At 56.0% G+C, this 16,820-nt stretch overlaps 4 protein-coding genes across 4 annotated transcripts; 2 read left to right on the forward strand and 2 right to left on the reverse strand.

Annotated features, from left to right (window-relative positions):
* Window positions 1-3,141: 3,141 nt before the first annotated feature.
* Window positions 3,142-4,253, forward strand: GUITHDRAFT_51031 (hypothetical protein; the record flags this gene model as incomplete). The annotated part of the gene is made up of 4 exons (XM_005830937.1): window positions 3,142-3,186; window positions 3,237-3,413; window positions 3,503-3,601; window positions 3,654-4,253. Coding segments are annotated over 4 exons (921 nt in total), but the record flags the coding sequence as incomplete, so codon positions are not given.
* Window positions 4,254-4,731: 478 nt separating this feature from the next.
* Window positions 4,732-6,794, reverse strand: GUITHDRAFT_153130 (hypothetical protein). The gene is made up of 5 exons (XM_005830938.1): window positions 5,677-6,794; window positions 5,396-5,627; window positions 5,221-5,352; window positions 4,874-5,176; window positions 4,732-4,824 (listed from the first exon to the last, which is right to left on the reverse strand). Exons 1-5 carry the CDS (start codon window positions 6,777-6,779, stop codon window positions 4,801-4,803), a joined length of 1,794 nt encoding a protein of 597 aa, XP_005830995.1. The 5' UTR covers window positions 6,780-6,794; the 3' UTR covers window positions 4,732-4,800.
* A 1,396-nt stretch (window positions 6,795-8,190) lies between these two features.
* Window positions 8,191-12,530, forward strand: GUITHDRAFT_159764 (hypothetical protein; the record flags this gene model as incomplete). Its single annotated transcript, XM_005830939.1, has 9 exons — window positions 8,191-8,228; window positions 8,400-8,463; window positions 8,507-8,593; window positions 8,640-8,705; window positions 8,751-8,796; window positions 8,849-11,151; window positions 11,199-11,864; window positions 11,923-12,130; window positions 12,215-12,530. 9 exons carry the CDS (start codon window positions 8,191-8,193, stop codon window positions 12,418-12,420), a joined length of 3,684 nt encoding a protein of 1,227 aa, XP_005830996.1. The 3' UTR covers window positions 12,421-12,530.
* An 89-nt stretch (window positions 12,531-12,619) lies between these two features.
* Window positions 12,620-13,000, reverse strand: GUITHDRAFT_110122 (hypothetical protein; the record flags this gene model as incomplete). The annotated part of the gene is made up of 1 exon (XM_005830940.1): window positions 12,620-13,000. One exon carries the CDS (start codon window positions 12,998-13,000, stop codon window positions 12,620-12,622), a length of 381 nt encoding a protein of 126 aa, XP_005830997.1.
* Between the last annotated feature and the right edge of the window lie 3,820 nt (window positions 13,001-16,820).

Below are 16,820 nucleotides of genomic sequence, written 5' to 3' on the forward strand. Positions count from 1 at the left end.
ACGGTCTCGGTCCGCCGGTTGAATCGACCGTAAGGCCCCGTACCGCCGTACGGTCCGTGCCACTGTCAGTGCGGCCGTCACGTCTGAGCCTCGAGGCTTGCCAACGGCCGTTGAACCGCCAGTACCGTACGGCGCCGGGTTCCGATGGCACGCCGCCGGCCGCGCCGGGCACCGGCCGGGTCACGCCTGCACTGCCGCACGGTGCGGCCGACTCGGAGTCGAGTCGGCTAACTCGGCCGCACCCGGGCCCCGGGGCGGTGCGGCCCGGCGTGCAGAGCCGACCGTCGGCCGCACGCCGGTCACGGCGCGGCGGAGTCCGAGGCTCCGAGCCCGGCCTGCAGTGCCTGGCATCATGATTCAGTGAGGACCGTACTGACCGGCTTCCGGCAACGGATCACAGAGTCACGGCCGCCGCGCCTCAGCCTCGCCGGGCCCGGCGCTGCGCCTGGCCGGGCCGGGCGGACCGTCGCCGGCCGCGAGGGCCTCCAGGCCCCCTACCGCCGGGGGGCGGGGTGACTGGGGGTCCGAGTCCCAGTCCGTACCGTACCGTGCCGCATTGAAGTACCCTACCCCGCGACTCGGACCGGACAGGCCCGGCGCCGGGCAGGCGGCCGTGGAGTGTCGGCATCCGGGCGGCGCGGCCCATTGCGGCCGCATAGGTTAAGTTTGGGGGACAGCAGTCGGCAGGATTGGGTTTGGTTCTCGCTCTCTTTTCTCTTCTCGCCGTTTGGCCAGTGCGACAGTTGTCAGGGTCAAGCCTCCTCGACTCTCCTGCCATGATGATTGTCCTCGCACTGATTTTTAACTTAACTTTGAGTAAAGAAACGACGGGTAACCCGGCGGCCGACTTTTCCGTTTCCGAGTACACTGATGAGTGAAAGGTCATGAGGGGACTCGTGGGGCAATCCACCCCTACCACCGTTTGAAGAGTTTTAAAAGAACCCCTTTAAGACCACATACCCACCCGTTGAATTCATGGTAATTGGACCCCTACCATTGCAGAAATCCTCGGAAAGACCTTCAACAATGTACGCTCATGCACGTGGGGAGAGCAAGGGGAAGGGTGGGGGTACATAGAATGGGTAGCATTTGACCGAGGATTTCAGCATTTTGAGTAGGTGGGGTAGTGGAATCTCTTTTTGTTTTGTCGTTGGGGGTGGTAGAAGGCAGGAGGGCGATGAGACACCTTCAGGATAGTTCAAATGGTCTTATTGGTTGATTTCAATCGCTTCATCAATATTTGTTCTAATATTTCAAAATATGTGTTATATGTGAAATTAGTCTGTGGTATCTGAAATTCACTGCGACCCCCGGTTCCTGCTTGAAGACCTAATCAAACCCGTACCTCAAACTTCCCTACCCCACCAAGTGATGCCACCCCACCCCCAAAAATCTCCCCAATTGCAGAACACTTGACGCTGTGTTCCGTACCATTTCATCTATGACTGTCTATAATATTTTCAATTACATCCTTAGTAAAAAATGCACATCCTCACAGCTTTGGTACTTCCGGAGCCAGCCGTTCAACAAGCACCCCTATTTGTTTCGAGTACCCACCCCAAAGATCACCCAACAAAACAAATTTTGCTTCTATTTTAGTTCAATTTTCCCACTCTCCTACTACCCCGATTGTATCCTACTACCCTACCCTTTTCCATCTTCATTGAAGTTACAACCCCTTGTTTCACCCTACCACCCTAGTTCATCATCGTTAACACCGGTGATAAATAGTCTAAGTACCCCTGCAAATACGCATTTGGTCAAGACAGTACCCCCCTTCCATTTCTCTACCCCTCCTCACTAATTCATCACCCCTAGTCACAACCGGCTACCCACCCCCCAAGTAGCCTTTGGCCTCACACGCCTTTTTTCTCAAAAACAATTTTATTTATCCCCCGGGTCTATCTATCCTATCCCCGACTGATTGTACCCCACCCCACTATTGACCTGACAATTATGAGGTAGTACCCGGTATGTAAAGGACCCTACCTACCAATAAGGGCCACACGTCCCTTTGCCGCCATGCTTCCCTTCCCCCGGACCCATTCGAGCGTCCCATGTCCTCTGCTGGAATGCTAGAGTCCTCGCCTCAATCTTCTTTTACTTCCTTTGACCTGTAGATCCCGAACGTCTCTCTGCTCTTGTTTGCTCCTTTGCTCTCTGTGCTCTTGTCTACACGAAATGATCTCCTCCCCAAAACGAAGATAGGCAGTTTAGAAATGAAGAATCAACTCTGGTTTTATGCTTTATCGTCGTTTTTGACTTTCTTGGTCCTGTCGTGCTGATGGTTCGTTTTTCAGCTCGTTGTATTGCCTCCCTGGATCAAGTTTCATCAAGTTTCGTCACGATTTCTTCATCTTCATCTTCCACCTCCTCATCATCATCCAATCTTCACTTCGAACTACCTCACCTTTTTAGCTTGCCAGTTGTAGACAGCTGTAGTGCGCACTCATCGCGTCAACTTTCTCGCCGTCGTTTTCTCCAAGGGTTGTCTCTGCCACCGCCAGCTGGCAAGAGATCATTAGCGGGAGGACAATCGTTTGTTGCTGATTGTCCTTCCTCCTCCTCCTCGGCATGCCTCTCAACCCCGCCTCAGCATGTTTCGTTCCTCAGGGCGAGCTAGCTTTCGTCACTGACCTGCCCAAGGCGGAAGAAGCCCGTGCCTCGAACAAGGAGCACGAAGAACTCGTTGAGGACGATGTCTGGGACGAAGATGAAGCCGAGCTTTCGTGTCGAGAGACGAGGAAGCAGCAGGCTGTCTCCTCTCCCGTCGACATTCCCTGCGCCCTGCCCAGGTCCCGCCCAAGCTCGTTCAGGAAGTGCCTTCCGGAGCCAACGCTCAATGACAGGCCGCAGCTCGCCCTGATGCGGGTTGACTCGGGTATAGAGCTGACGGAGTTGGACTTCGACGAGATTCTGTTCTCCGACCCTCCCACTGTGCGAGCAAAGTCGCTCTCTCCCCGAGCAAGGTTCTTCGGCGAGGATGACGGATCTCGCCCCGAGCTTCTCTGGGCGTCCTGCTATGACTCCCCCGCACAAGTGAAAAGCAGCAGCGACTGCCTGCTGAGAAGCGGAGGGAGCGACAAGGGGAGGAACGAAGCTACGGAGAGACCCGAGGGGAGCTCGGAGAAGAAGATCAACAAAGTCACGGTCGATGACTTCGAGATCCTGCACATGATTGGGGAGGTTGGTGCTCCCTCTCCTCGTCTCCCCCTTTCCTCACTTGGTCGTGGCAGGGTGGGTTCGGCAAGGTCTATCAAGTGCGGAAGCATGACAGCGGGAAGATCTACGCGATGAAGTGCATGAGGAAGGAGGTTGTTCTTAAGGACAACCTGCGAGGCACCAAAGCCGAGAGAAGTGTCATGAGCAGACTCCGTCATCCCTACATCGTCACCATGCACTATGCTTTCCAGGTAGATGAGAGATGATGGCGATGGTGGGGTGAGGCTGGTGGAAGGAAAGCAGCAGAGGGAGGGTGATGACAGCATCTGACGAGTTTCAGTGCAAGGGAAGGCTCTACCTGATCATGGACTACTTTCCCGGCGGTCAATTCCTTGATCTCCTGCATAAGAATGCCCCTTTCTCTGCCGAAGCTGCGCAGGTTCCTCTTGCTGCTTGTCCTCTGACTCCTTCTCTCGCTCACGTCCATGCAGATCTACACGGCTGAGGTGACACTGGCGCTTGAGGAGCTGCATGCTAACGGCATCGTTCACCGCGATCTCAAGCCGGAGAACATCCTCGTCGACGCCGCTGGTCACCTCGTCGTCACGGACTTCGGTTGCTCTAAGGTGCACGAGGACGGAGACTGCAGCAGCCCCATCCGCTCGCAGTCGTGGGCAGGCACGGAGTTGTACATGGCGCCCGAGCAGCTGAAGAAGGACGAGTACGGGCAGGAGGTTGACTGGTGGGCGCTGGGGGTCCTGGCGTGGGAGATGGTGACGGGGGATCATCCGTTCTACCACGACAACCGCAAGGTGATCTACAACAACATCCTCCGCAAGAAGCTCGTGCTGCCTGCCTGGCACAAGAAGGAGGTACAGGCGTTTCTCAAGGGCCTCCTCTCCCGCGACCCGAGCAAGCGTCTCGGGGCGAGCTCGGGGGCCAAGGAGGTGAAGGAGCATCCCTTCTTCAAGGGGGTGAAGTTCGACGCCATCCTCCGCAAGGAGGTCGCGGCGCCTCTTCGATCTCACGCGCTGTCGGGGGACGAGCTTGACGTTTCCGCTCACTCCAAGCGATACACATCAGCCAAGGCAGAGCTGTCTCCTCTCCTTTCCCCCATGCTCTCCACATCAGGGCAGGAGCATTTCTCCGGCTTCTCCTTCTACGGAGAGGCCTGGAACAACGATTCCTTCGCTCTTCCTGCTGCTGCTGTGCGGATGGAGGAGAAGAGGATGGAGCAGGAGCTCATCAACGGCAATATTCCCTTCTCCCCCTCATCGCTTCCTACTGCCGCTGTCTTTTAGCTACTCAAACACTCCTGTACATGTGTTGCTTCCTTCCAAGGACATGTTGGAGGAAGTTTTTTGATGCGACGCGCTTTAGTCTCATTAGGCTTTTTGACCTTGAAATGAACCTCCAATGTTTCAACGACATCGATGTGAAATCCTGAGGCTCCCCACTCCTCATTTGACTTCTTCTGTCCCCCTCCCCTCCCTCCTTCTTCTCTCCCTCCATTTTTGTCTCATCTCCAGGTTTTCGAGTGATGCCAACCGTCATAACGGCAAGCAGAAGGAGAGCACAAGAATACTTCAAGTCAAACTAGAAATGATGAGGGTGAAGAGCTAAAGGGGAGACGGTCGATCAGTGAATGGCGGCTTCCAGTTCCTGCCCAGCCATCAGCAAGCACATGGAGAAAGGAAAGGAGTCAGGCCACCTTGGAGATGTTGCGCCGGGTCTTCTTCACGAGCTGCTTCAACTTGCAGAGAGTTCCACAAGATCGCGACCCCTTGGCGAAGAGAGGAGTCGTGTGATCCTCCTCAGCCTGAGTGTACTCTGGCATGGGCACAGACTGCTCGTAGTTGAGCTCCTGCTCGAGGCTCCGAGCCTTGCTCTTGTACTTCTGCATCTCCTTCTGCATCGTCTTGATCTCCTTCTCCTCCTTATCGGATGGTTGCGCTGGGAGAACCTTGACTGCCTTCTTCTCGGAGTCTGCGAGCTTGTCCACCTTGTGGTTAATCTATCGCCCCGTCAGTCTGACTCCCTTCCTTGCATCCTTCTCACCTTGCTCACGTCCTTAGCCAGCGAGGTGACAACTCTCACCAACGTCTGCGTCTCAGCGCTCTCACTCTGAGGAGCCAGTGATGCAGCCTTGCGGGCAGCAGCCGGTCGATCCGCGCGCTCCTTCTGCTTCACCTGCACGCCATCAACCAAACGCAACCTCGGCAGCCTTCCTGACCTCTCGCAAGATCTTCAATGCTTTCTGTCGCAACTCGGACAGGGAGGGCTCGTTGTCCTTGGACCGTTGAGACAGCGTCTGGGTGCGAGAAGCTTGCTGCCTCGGCTGCGACTGCGCATGGACGTGCTTCAAATCCTGCACTTGAGTCTGCAACTCATTAATCTCCTGCTTCTCCTGCGTCAGCTTCCCAGATACTTTCTGCATGGCCAGCGTATCCTTAGCAGTCTCGTCCCTGCGAGGATGCGAATCAGACGGCAATCAAGAGCTTTCTCCTTCCTCACCTTCCCCGAGCTGCGACGTTGCCGCTCTCATGGTGCACCGGCTCGACGTGCTTGAGCGACACGTCGTCAAGGTCCTTCATGTCCTTGGAGTAGGCGCCCGACTTGGGCCAGTCGAACTTCTTCTCGCCCTTCTGGAGGCAGGGAGGAGTACCAGGGATAAACACCTTCTTGTTTCCCTTGAGCCCTCCTGCTGGCTCCTGCCACACCGGGTTCATGATCTCCACCGCCCCCCGGAGCACCTTGTCCCAGCGGGTGGGGTACTGCTCCTGGTAGTTGTACCCGATGTACATGATGTAGCCACACGAGCAAGGCCTTCCGTCCTTCTCGGCGAGCGGGCAGTCTCGCGGGAGGACCTTGACAGGAGGCATGCCTTCATCGGGGCTCTGGGCCTCACAGAACTTGATCATGAAGACAGGGCTAGAGCGAGGAGTTCCCCACAACACCTCTGTGCCCGAGGGCAAGGAATCCTTCTTGACAGCCGTGACCGAGATTCCCTTCTGAGGAAGAACCTCTGGTGCTACTCGCATGCAGTCCGGAACGTCCTCGAGGCGCCTGTAAGGTCCAGGGCTGTAGTTGCCATCCGCCGGCTCGATGGTGTAGAAAAAGTACGAGTTGATGAACTCAATCGATAGAATGCCGCCGGTGAGAACGAGCATGTTACCGTTGGCCACGAAGTTGCGGATCCTCTGGCCGATCATCTTGTGCGTGTTGTACACCGGGAAGTCCCACTCCATGGGCGGAATGACGATGGTGCTGCAGCACGTTTCACTGATCTTCCTGAACCTCTGAGACCGGAACGTAGCTACTCCGTTGTTGCCTAGGAACATCGGATCCCTCCATTCCCCTCCCTCGATGATCCCCATGTGCAGAAGGTGCCGGATGTGCTCCCCGCTGCCGGTGAAACGATGGTTGGTGCTGGGCCCCCACCAGAGGTAGAGGTTGGCAGGAGCGGAGTAAGGGTCGTGAGACTCGAGGTCGACCTTGAGCAGGAGCTCGTCAGTTCCTTCTGTGCTCTCTTCCCGCATCTTCATCGCCAGTACGATGAGACAGGTAGCAACGCCGAGCGCCGCCATCGCGACCCCCGCCACGCGACCCCTCCCCATGGCGTCTCTTCGGCTGACTTGTGAGTGGGGGATGTGGTCCACTAGTGCAGAATTGACCACGTGGGGCGGGCCCAGTGATATCAGTTAACTAATGTTTAGATCGCAAGGTGACTGAGCGGCTCCGGATCCCTCCGAGTGTCCGTCGGCCCGGAGTTGGAGGGGAGGGGTGGTTTAGAGGGCAAAATGGGGGGTGAGGTAGCAACGGTGTAAAGGTTTCTGGGGTACAAAGAGCTCGCTCCAAAAAGTTGTTATTCAATATATGGTTTTAATCATTTTTTTGTTTTATATTGTACCTCTCCGATCTCCTGTTCTGGTACTGCTGAAACCTAAGGTATGTTTTAAAAACACTTTTCAAGCAGAGTATGGCACAAAGTCTCATACATGTGTATTATATTTGTACAAGTATTTTAGATGTCTTGTCGACTCGGTGTAAAGCCTCACCCCATATTTAGAGGCCTCAAGGAGGGTGGATGGATACCACCCCTACCAGGTCATTTCAGCCAAAATGAGCGTAAATATACCGGTGCGTACCACCCCCTATTGTCGTTTCCACCCTACCTGGTTCTGAGTGTATTACACGTGCTGTTCGCGTTGACCCAGATTACAACAATGTATTGGGGTTAATAAACTTCCTATAAATATTGAAATCATAAGAGGAGTTTTCAAAACATTTGAACACCCTCCAAACCGGGAGAGGAGGTGTTTGTGTGTGGGTCAACACACTTGCAGGGTGAAGATGAAGATTAGACGACGATGAGAGGAAAGGGGAGGACGGGGAAGTGGAGGCGGATCATGAGGAGAAGCAAGACGACAAGGAGGAGTAGGAGCAAGAGGAGCAGGGGCAGGGGCAGGGGAAGGGGCAGGGGAAGGGGCAGGGGCAGGGGCAGGAGGAGCTGGGAGAGGAACAGGAAGGTGCCAGTGGAGTTTTTGTCAACAGATTTGGGTAAAGGAGAGGTCGGTGCCCACACCAACAAGTCCTGAGATGCTGAGCAGCCTTAGTAGTCCACGAGATTAGTCTATGCTTAGTCTGTGGTTAGTCTATGCTTAGTCTATGCTGAGGGCAATGGTGGAAGTCAATGCTCTTGAGGACAACAGGAAAGAGAGCCGACTAGAATTCGACTCGACTGATGTAAGGGTTGATGATAGATTAAGATGGTCAGAATGCTGGTAGAGTCAAAGGAGTCTGTTATTGTCTGGCAATGACTGCACTTGACTGTGTTTGTTGTTTACTTCCAAGTATTTCAGTCCTCGTCTCCGTTTCACTGAGTCTGTTTTCTGGCAGTCATGGCAACGCTCAACAGGTGGTGCCCCATCCAAGAGGATGTGGAAGATTATTTGTGCGCCACTTTGAAGGAGGTAGGGAGTTGCTCTTGGGCTTGCGCTGAGATTGACTTTACTCTCGAAGAGGATCATGGTGATCGATGGTGCGATGGGTACTGTGATCCAGCAGTACAAGCTGCAGGCACATGAGCCTCTAGAACTTGAAGCAAGCTTCTCTGACCCTCTTGGCAGGAGGCAGATTTCAGAATGTCTGCTAAGTTTGCCGGCGACGACAACTGGTGCGATGACAAGTAAGTATCAATGCTGGAATCACTTGGATGGTGCCTGACCTCCTGACAGGTTCAAGGATCACCCCAAGGAGCTCAAGGGCAACAACGACCTTCTCTCCTTGACGCGACCAGACGTACAGCTCTGCTCTTCGCTGTGCTTTGTTGACGTGGGGTTAGGTCATCAATGAGATCCATAGGCGATACTTCGATGCTGGTGCTGACATCTGTGAAACCAACACCTTCTCTGGCACCACCGTTGCCCAGGTAACTGACTGTTCACTGCGCTTCTGCATTCCTGACCCACTGCCAGGCCGACTATGGTCTTGAGCACTTGGTTCCTGAGATCAACTACAAGTCAGCGAAGCTCTGCAAGATGGTGAGACGCGGAGAGTTGGTCGGTTGTTGTTGATGCCTTTGACAGGCTGCCATCGAAGTCGAGAAGAACACTGGCAGGAGGCGCTTTTGCGGTGAAACCTATAGAACGTGCTTGAGTTCATCACTGACTTGCATGAATGATAGCTGGAGCTGTTGGGCCAACCAACAGAACGCTCTCGATCTCCCCTAAAGTTGAGAATGCAGCATTTAGAAACATCACGTTCCAGGAGCTCGTGACCGCATACAAGGATCAAGTGAAGTCTCTCGTCGAGGGTGGTTGCGATCTTCTCTTCGTTGAGACCATCTTCGATACTCTCAATGCCAAGGCTGCCTTGTTCGCCATCGACGTGTTCTTCGAGGAGTACAATGTCAAAATGCCCATTGTCATCTCCGGAACTATTGTCGACATGTCTGGTCGTACCTTGTCCGGACAGACCACCGAGGCCTTCTGGGTCAGCGTCTCCCACGCCCAGCCCTTGTGCGTCGGGCTCAACTGTGCCCTTGGACCAGACCAGATGAGGCCGTTCATGACGAGGCTTTCCAATGTCGCCACCTGCTTCACGCACGCCTACCCCAATGCTGGTCTTCCCAACGCCATGGGAGGATACGATCTCAACCCAGCGGACATGGCGCCGAAGCTCCGCGAATGGGCCAAGGATGGGCTCGTGAACCTCGTTGGCGGATGCTGTGGAACGACTCCCGACCATATCAAGGCGATCGCTGACGCTGTTGCCGACGTGAAGCCCTGTAGGGTCATTCCTGAACCTGTCAACAAGATGCGCTTGTCTGGACTTGAGGATCTCACTGTTGACAAGTCTCTCCTCAACTTCGCCAACATCGGAGAGCGTTGCAACGTGGCTGGTTCCATCCGCTTCAAGAAGTTGATCATTGCCAACGACTGGGCTAAGGCAGCTGAGGTTGCACAGAAGCAGGTTGAAGATGGTGCTCAGCTCGTGGACATCAACTTTGATGACGGTATGCTTGACGGCGTTGACTGCATGAAGAAGTTCTGCAACTTGATCGCGACCGAGCCAGAGATCGCCAAGGTCCCCATGGTGATCGACTCGTCAAAGTTTCACATCTGCATTGCTGGCCTCGAGTGCCTGCAAGGCAAGTGCATCGTGAACTCGATCTCTCTCAAGGTTGGAGAAGAGGAGTTCAAGCAGCAAGCAAAGTTGATCAAGCGATATGGCGCAGCGGTCATTGTCATGGCCTTCGACGAGCAGGGTCAGGCTGCAGGATACGAGGACAAGGTCCGTATCTGTCAGCGAGCGTACAAGATTCTTGTGGAGGAGGTGAAGTTCAACCCCTTCGACATCGTTTTCGATCTCAACATCCTGACCATCTGCACTGGTCTCGAGGAGCACAACAACTATGGCGTTGACTTCATCAATGCCACCAAGACTGTCAAGGAGACCTGCCCAGGAGCTAAGATTTCTGGAGGCTTGTCCAACCTCTCCTTCTCTTTCCGTGGATTGGAATCGATCCGTGAGGCTATGCACGGTGTGTTCCTGTACCATGCCATCAAGAACGGCATGGACATGGCGATTGTCAACGCAGGAAACCTTCCTATCTACGATGACATCGAGAGCGAGCTTCGCAATCTGTGCGAGGACGCGATCCTCAACAGATCGTCGGAGGCCACCGAGAAGATGTTGGAGCTTGCGGAGAAGGAGAAGCAGCGCTTGGAGGAGCTCAAGGCTGGAGGAGGTGACAAGGTCAAGAAGGCCGCGGCGGAATGGAGGAACCAGCCTGTGAAAGGTCGTCTGATCCACGCGCTGATCAAGGGGCTTGACGAATTCATCGAGGCTGATGTGGAGGAGGCTCGTGTGGACAAGGATGCATACCCTGCCCCCCTAAACATCATCGAAGGACCGCTCATGGAGGGTATGAACATCATCGGAGACCTCTTCGGGGCCGGCAAGATGTTCTTGCCTCAAGTGATCAAGTCTGCGCGTGTGATGAAGAAGGCTGTCGCGTACCTCACCCCCTTCATGGAGGAGGAGAAGGCCAGGAAGATGGCCGAGAACCCCGATCTTGCCGTTCAGAAGCCTGGCTGTGTTCTAATTGCCACAGTCAAGGGAGACGTGCACGACATCGGCAAGAACATTGTTGCTGTCGTTCTCGGTTGCAACAACTACGAAGTTATTGACATGGGTGTCATGTGCCCTTGCGAGAAGATCCTTGACAAGGCGCAGGAGGTTGGAGCGGATGTCATCGGCCTCTCGGGCCTCATCACCCCCTCCCTTGACGAGATGGTGACCGTTGCCAAGGAGATGCAGCGTCGCAACATGAAGGTCCCCCTTCTCATCGGAGGCGCCACTACCTCTCGCATGCACACTGCTGTCAAGATCGAGCCCTGCTACCCCAACGCCCCCGTCATCCACGTCCTCGATGCTTCTCGTGCTGTTTCCGTTGTCTCGTCCCTGCTCGACGAGCAGCTCAAGGTGCGTGCTGACGTCAGCAGCAAGCGCAAGCTAAATGATGATTGCAGGATGACTTCGCCGCTGACACCCGCGAGCTGTATGAGGAGATGAGGGAAGAGCACTATGCTTCTCTCGAGGAGAGGAAGTTCAAGTCTCTCGAGCAGTCGCGTCAGCTTCCCCTCAAGGTGGACTGGAAGAACCGATCGGAGAAGCCGGTTAAGCCCAGCTTCCTCGGCCGCCGCAAGTACGTCAACGTGCCTCTCGAGGAGCTGCTGCCCTACATCGACTGGAACCCCTTCTTCGCTGTCTGGCAGCTTCGCGGCAAGTACCCCAACCGCGGATACCCCAGGATCTTCGAGGACGAGGCGGTCGGCGCTGAGGCCAAGAGGGTTTTCGATGACGCACAGAAGATGCTCAAGTCGATTGTCGACGGTAGAAAGCTCCAGGCCAATGGCGTTGTCGCCTTCTACCCCGCCAATGCTGTTGGGGATGATATCGAGGTGTACGAGGACGATTCTAGGTCACAGGTCAAGGCGGTGCTCTGCACCCTCCGACAGCAGGAGCTGCGTGAGGAGCAGTCCGAGTACTTGGCCATGTCAGACTTCATCGCTCCAAAGGGCTCGGGAGTGGAGGACTACATCGGTCTCTTTGCTGTCACCGCGGGTCTTGGTATGGAGAAGCTGATCGCCTCATACGAGGAGAAGAACGATGACTACGGCAAGATCATGGCTCAGGTTGGTTCACCTGCTGACTGCTGAGTTGGTGCCGATGCTTAACTGACTTGTTCTTCAGGCTCTCGCTGACCGTCTGGCCGAGGCCTTTGCGGAGAAGCTTCACTTGGACGTGCGCGTCAAGGAGTGGGGCTACTGCCCCAGCGAGGGCCTCTCCCCCGAGGACCTTATCAAAGTCAAGTACGAGGGCATCCGCCCGGCTCCTGGTTATCCTTCGCAGCCCGACCACACGGAGAAGAAAGTTATGTGGGAGCTCCTCTCTGCCGATGGTATAGTGCCCTCCTCCTCCCTTTTCTCTTTCCTCTCATCTCTCCCCCTCTCTTGTGCTCGCATGTTTGACTATTGGCCGGCAGAGCTCGCCGACATCACTCTCACGGAGTCCCTGGCGATGATGCCCGCTGCTTCCGTCTCTGGTCTCTACTTCGCCAATCCCGAGAGCAAGTACTTCGCTGTCGGCAAGATCTGCAAGGATCAGGTGGAGGACTACGCTTCTCGCAAGAAGATGGATGTCGAGGAGACGGAGCGATGGCTCGCGCCCATCCTCGGCTACGACAGATGAGCGTCAGGGCTGCAGTAGAAGCGAGCAAGGCTTGTTATTGTTTCGTGGCGAACGTGGGGCGTCAGCAGTCACGTTGCTTCTGTTCTTATGTAATAAAGCAAACCAAGAGTATGTCTTCACTACCTGTGAGAGAATCACGGAAAGGAGTAGGTTAGCTGCCAGTCAGAGAGATTTTCGTTGACACATGACTACTCCTTGTCTAGAGAGTCGATCGTCGGACGAGCTGGGAGAGGAGCAGGTCTCGGTGAGCTACAACAGCTGGTGTCTGTGCCTTGACTGCCGTGTATCCCGCGATGCCCTCACGATCGCTTGCCGAGGTGGATCCCACAAACCCCCAAGAGTTCGGGAGGCATGAAGTACAGGGGTTGCTGCCGTATGTGGACTTGTAAGTGCCGGCCAGGCAGGCCACACAGGGGAACACGCCATCTCTACGATCCTCCCCGGGGGGCGTCACTTTCGTGCTCCTGTCACCCAGTGTGGTGCCGATGGGGCATGTGATGCGGAAGGTCTGACCCGCGCTGTCCACGTGGCTCCCACTCGGGCAGTTGACGCTCTCCTTGGCACCAACGTCGAGAAGCATCCCGGCCTTGCAGCTGCAATCGCGGGTCGAGGCACTACGGGACACGTGACACCATCGGAGAAGAGCGAGGTGATCTTGTCCTTGTACACATCCCTCGGGTACTTCACGCACTGGTGCACAATGGAGTAATTCCCCGCGTGACATGAAAGCTGGTCGCAATACCGCTCGCCCTGGTAGAAACCCGGGTTGCAGACACCTCCAAGACTGCAAAGAGGAGAGGAGAGGAGAGAAGAGGAGAGAAGAGGAGAGGAGAGAAGAGGAGAGAAGAGGAGAGGAGAGGAGAGGAGAGGAGAGGAGAGGAGAGGAGAGGAGAGGAGAGGAGAGGAGAGGTCCCGATTGGCATTGGAAGCATCGGACATTCGCATGCAGATCGAGTGACGTGCTGCTCGAGTCTCTCTCGATCAGCTCGAGTACGATCCATCTCGTCAGAGGGCCGTAGAACCACTCCATGGAGCATTGGGCGCTGTCTACCTCCTTGGCTCCCTCCCCGCCACCCTCAGCCATCTTCTCTCCCTCTCCTCCTCTGCCTCCTCCTCAGATCGCCCCCGCCGCCCTCAGGAAGTGCTTCTGCGCATGCGACCGCACCTGCTGTACCGTCCGCGTCCCCACGTAGGTCGAGATCTGCCGCGCGACCCCGAACCCCAGCCCTACCGACACCCCGCTGCCCCCGCACCCTCCTGGTCCCCCCTGGGGCGGCCCGAAAAGCTCCAGCGCCGTTAGGAAGCGCTCCTCCTCCTCCTCCGTCCAGGGGTGCCGCCTGTACGCTGGTGCCTTGCCCTTTTTCCGCCTGGAGGAGCTCGCAGGTGGGAGTAGCTGAGGGGTCTGAGCTGGGAGGGCTGCTGGAGGGAGGCTGCTGTCGGGGCCCTGCCCATCGGCGACGTCTTCTTGCAGAGACAAGAAGACGCTCGGGTCGACGTCGCACTTGTCCGCCTCGTGGGGATGAGAAGGAGGGAGGGGGAGGAGGAAGAGGGCATCGGCGTAGGAGTCGAGGGGGGGAGTCGAGGGAGGGGGAGGAGGAGAGGGCGAGGTAGGGAGCGAGAGACGGGGAGGAGGAGGGAGGGAGGGAGGGAGGAAGGGAGGGAGGGAGCAAGTGTTGTGATCGAAGGGTGAAGCAAGATCGGACATCACTGACTGTCTCCATGCAAGAAAGATTCCGTCGTGTTTCAAGCATCATTCCTTGATATGCGGACTTGTCATGCACAATACTGGCATGACCACTACCCACCTACCTTACTACACGACTACCCACCCCTGCAGCACAGCTCTGTCAAATCTTTTCGTGACGTCAAACAGTACGGAGGAGTAAGGGGTGGTTTGATGGAATGGAGGGGGTGGGGGTCTGTCACCCCCCCGCTATCTTCCGTCAAGGGCCGTCTTGGAATGGATGGCAGATACAACAACCCACCCCAACTCCATCATTCTTGCCTTCCAATGGGGGGTAGTGGTACCTGATCCAGCGAGCCTTGTACCGTCAAAAGTAATTTTAGTCAGCTGCCAGGAGCCCTTGACTAACGGCGACAGTCATCCTTCATCCCACCATTCCTCTGCCTCCTCCTTGCCGTTCAGTGCGACTTCTCCTTGAAGGTTGACCTGTCGTGCCTAGCCCTCTCCAACCTCCTGACCTGTCGTGTCGACAGGTACTCACCTGTCCTCTCCCTCCTCTCCGTTTGACTTCCATCTCCTCTCCCTTCAATTCCATCTCCTCAACCAAAAACCCGGTTTCCCGATGCAAAATGACCTCCATGAAGCTGGTCTCCATTTCCGATGGGGCAACGACCACGTCCCCATCCTCGACAACCTCCCCTACCTCCCTCCTCCTCCCCGTCTCTCGCTCCCTACCTCGCCCTCTCCTCCTCCCCCTCCCTCCTTCTGATCCCCACGAGGCGGACCAGTGCGACGTCGACCCGAGCGTCTTCTTGTCTCTGCAAGAAGACGTCGCCGATGGGCAGGGCCCCGACAGCAGCCTCCCTCCAGCAGCCCTCCCAGCTCAGACCCCTCAGCTACTCCCACCTGCGAGCTCCTCCAGGCGGAAAAAGGGCAAGGCACCAGCGTACAGGCGGCACCCCTGGACGGAGGAGGAGGAGGAGCGCTTCCTAACGGCGCTGGAGCTTTTCGGGCCGCCCCAGGGGGGACCAGGAGGGTGCGGGGGCAGCGGGGTGTCGGTAGGGCTGGGGTTCGGGGTCGCGCGGCAGATCTCGACCTACGTGGGGACGCGGACGGTACAGCAGGTGCGGTCGCATGCGCAGAAGCACTTCCTGAGGGCGGCGGGGGCGATCTGAGGAGGAGGCAGAGGAGAGATGGCTGAGGGTGGCGGGGAGGGGGCTTGGAGGAGGGGACTCGAGTGAAGGATCGTAGCCCAGGTATGATGACTAGGAAGGAGAGTCAGGATCATCTCGGAGCGCAGGGTCAGCGATGTCGAGCCATCAGTGTTAGTGGAGTCGAGGGAGAGGAGAGGTATGTGCCTGATGACTGTACGGCTGGAGGATGGACAAGGATGTTGGCTGAGGAGGAGCTTTGTAGCCTTTTACTACCGAAGTTCTTTCTCAGCTACAGGTTTTCCGCACATTCGCGACCATTTCTTCTATTAAATAAGAGGCTGAGTTACCCTTACCGTCATTCATTCTTGTTTTTGTTCCTTCCCAAGTTCCATCATGCATACGGTTCTCACTCTCGGAAAGGTGTGTTTCAGTCGAGCGGCGTCCTCGTGTCGAGAGTCGGGACTGTCAACCGTCCGATGGCCGAGACTCCCGGTCTGTCACGGTCGGCCGTTGAGCGGAGTTAGTGAAGTTTTCTAGGCGTCTCCGACTACAGGGCTCGTCAGGGGATGCCGGAAGTTGAATTGACATGTTGCGACAGCTTCAGTGTTCATACAGCAGGACTATCACTGATGATCCTGTCGGATGGTTGATGCTACAGCACCGCAAGCCCAGACTTGCCCGGCCTACACTGAGAGAATGTTACTGTACGGTACAGGATCGGATATTCTAAGGAGTCTTCTTGGTTTACAGCCTCCGAGAGTTTTTGTTAACTCGGCGCTATCTGACTGGCACTTCTGGCATACGATCCATCACTTTCTCCACCGTACGTCCGAGTCAGCGGCTCGCACTCGCGTCCAGACTAGGCTCCAGGAAGCGTTCGTAAGTGTGGGGACTGAGTCACAGGGCCTCTACTAGTTCAACGTTTTCACTCCGAAGTTCCGTCACGCTACTGACTCGATGAGCCTGCCGGGTAGAATCATGCCGGGTTTACTGACTCAAAGTGAAGTTAAAAACTTGATCAGTACCACGACAACTTCAGGAGACTCGACGGTCGAGCAGGCTTGACCCTGACACTCTGTGACTGTCGCACTGGCCAAACTTGAAACGGAGAGAAGAGAAAAGACAGCGAGAACCAAACCCAATCCTGCCGACTGCTGTCCCCCAAACTTAACTGATACCTTCACTTAACTGCGCGCACTGCCGGACAATTCCCCCGCGTCATGCCAGTCGGACATCGCTTTGCCAAAGCGAAAGTTTGGCCCCCGCAGCCGAACCGGGACCCGGGAATACCCGGGACTCGCCAACGGTATTCCCTTTAGAATGCACCCGCGATGATGGCAGCCGCCCGAAGGACAGGGAGGCCTTGAGCTGACGAAAGATCCTGGACCGGATGCGTTTGCAAGTCGGATCACCTGAGACGTCTTGCGAGGCCGAGTCGCTGACTCGCTAGGGCCGCGGGCGGGCCTGACGGTCGGCCGGGCCGGGCGGTGACGCTAAAAAATACGATTTCAATCGAACTAAACACTTTATCCTGTGAATTGAATCAGTTCAAATTTCCTCAC

Source organism: Guillardia theta, assembly GCF_000315625.1.
Source record: "Guillardia theta CCMP2712 unplaced genomic scaffold GUITHscaffold_43, whole genome shotgun sequence".
Classification (NCBI taxonomy): Eukaryota; class Cryptophyceae; order Pyrenomonadales; family Geminigeraceae; genus Guillardia; species Guillardia theta.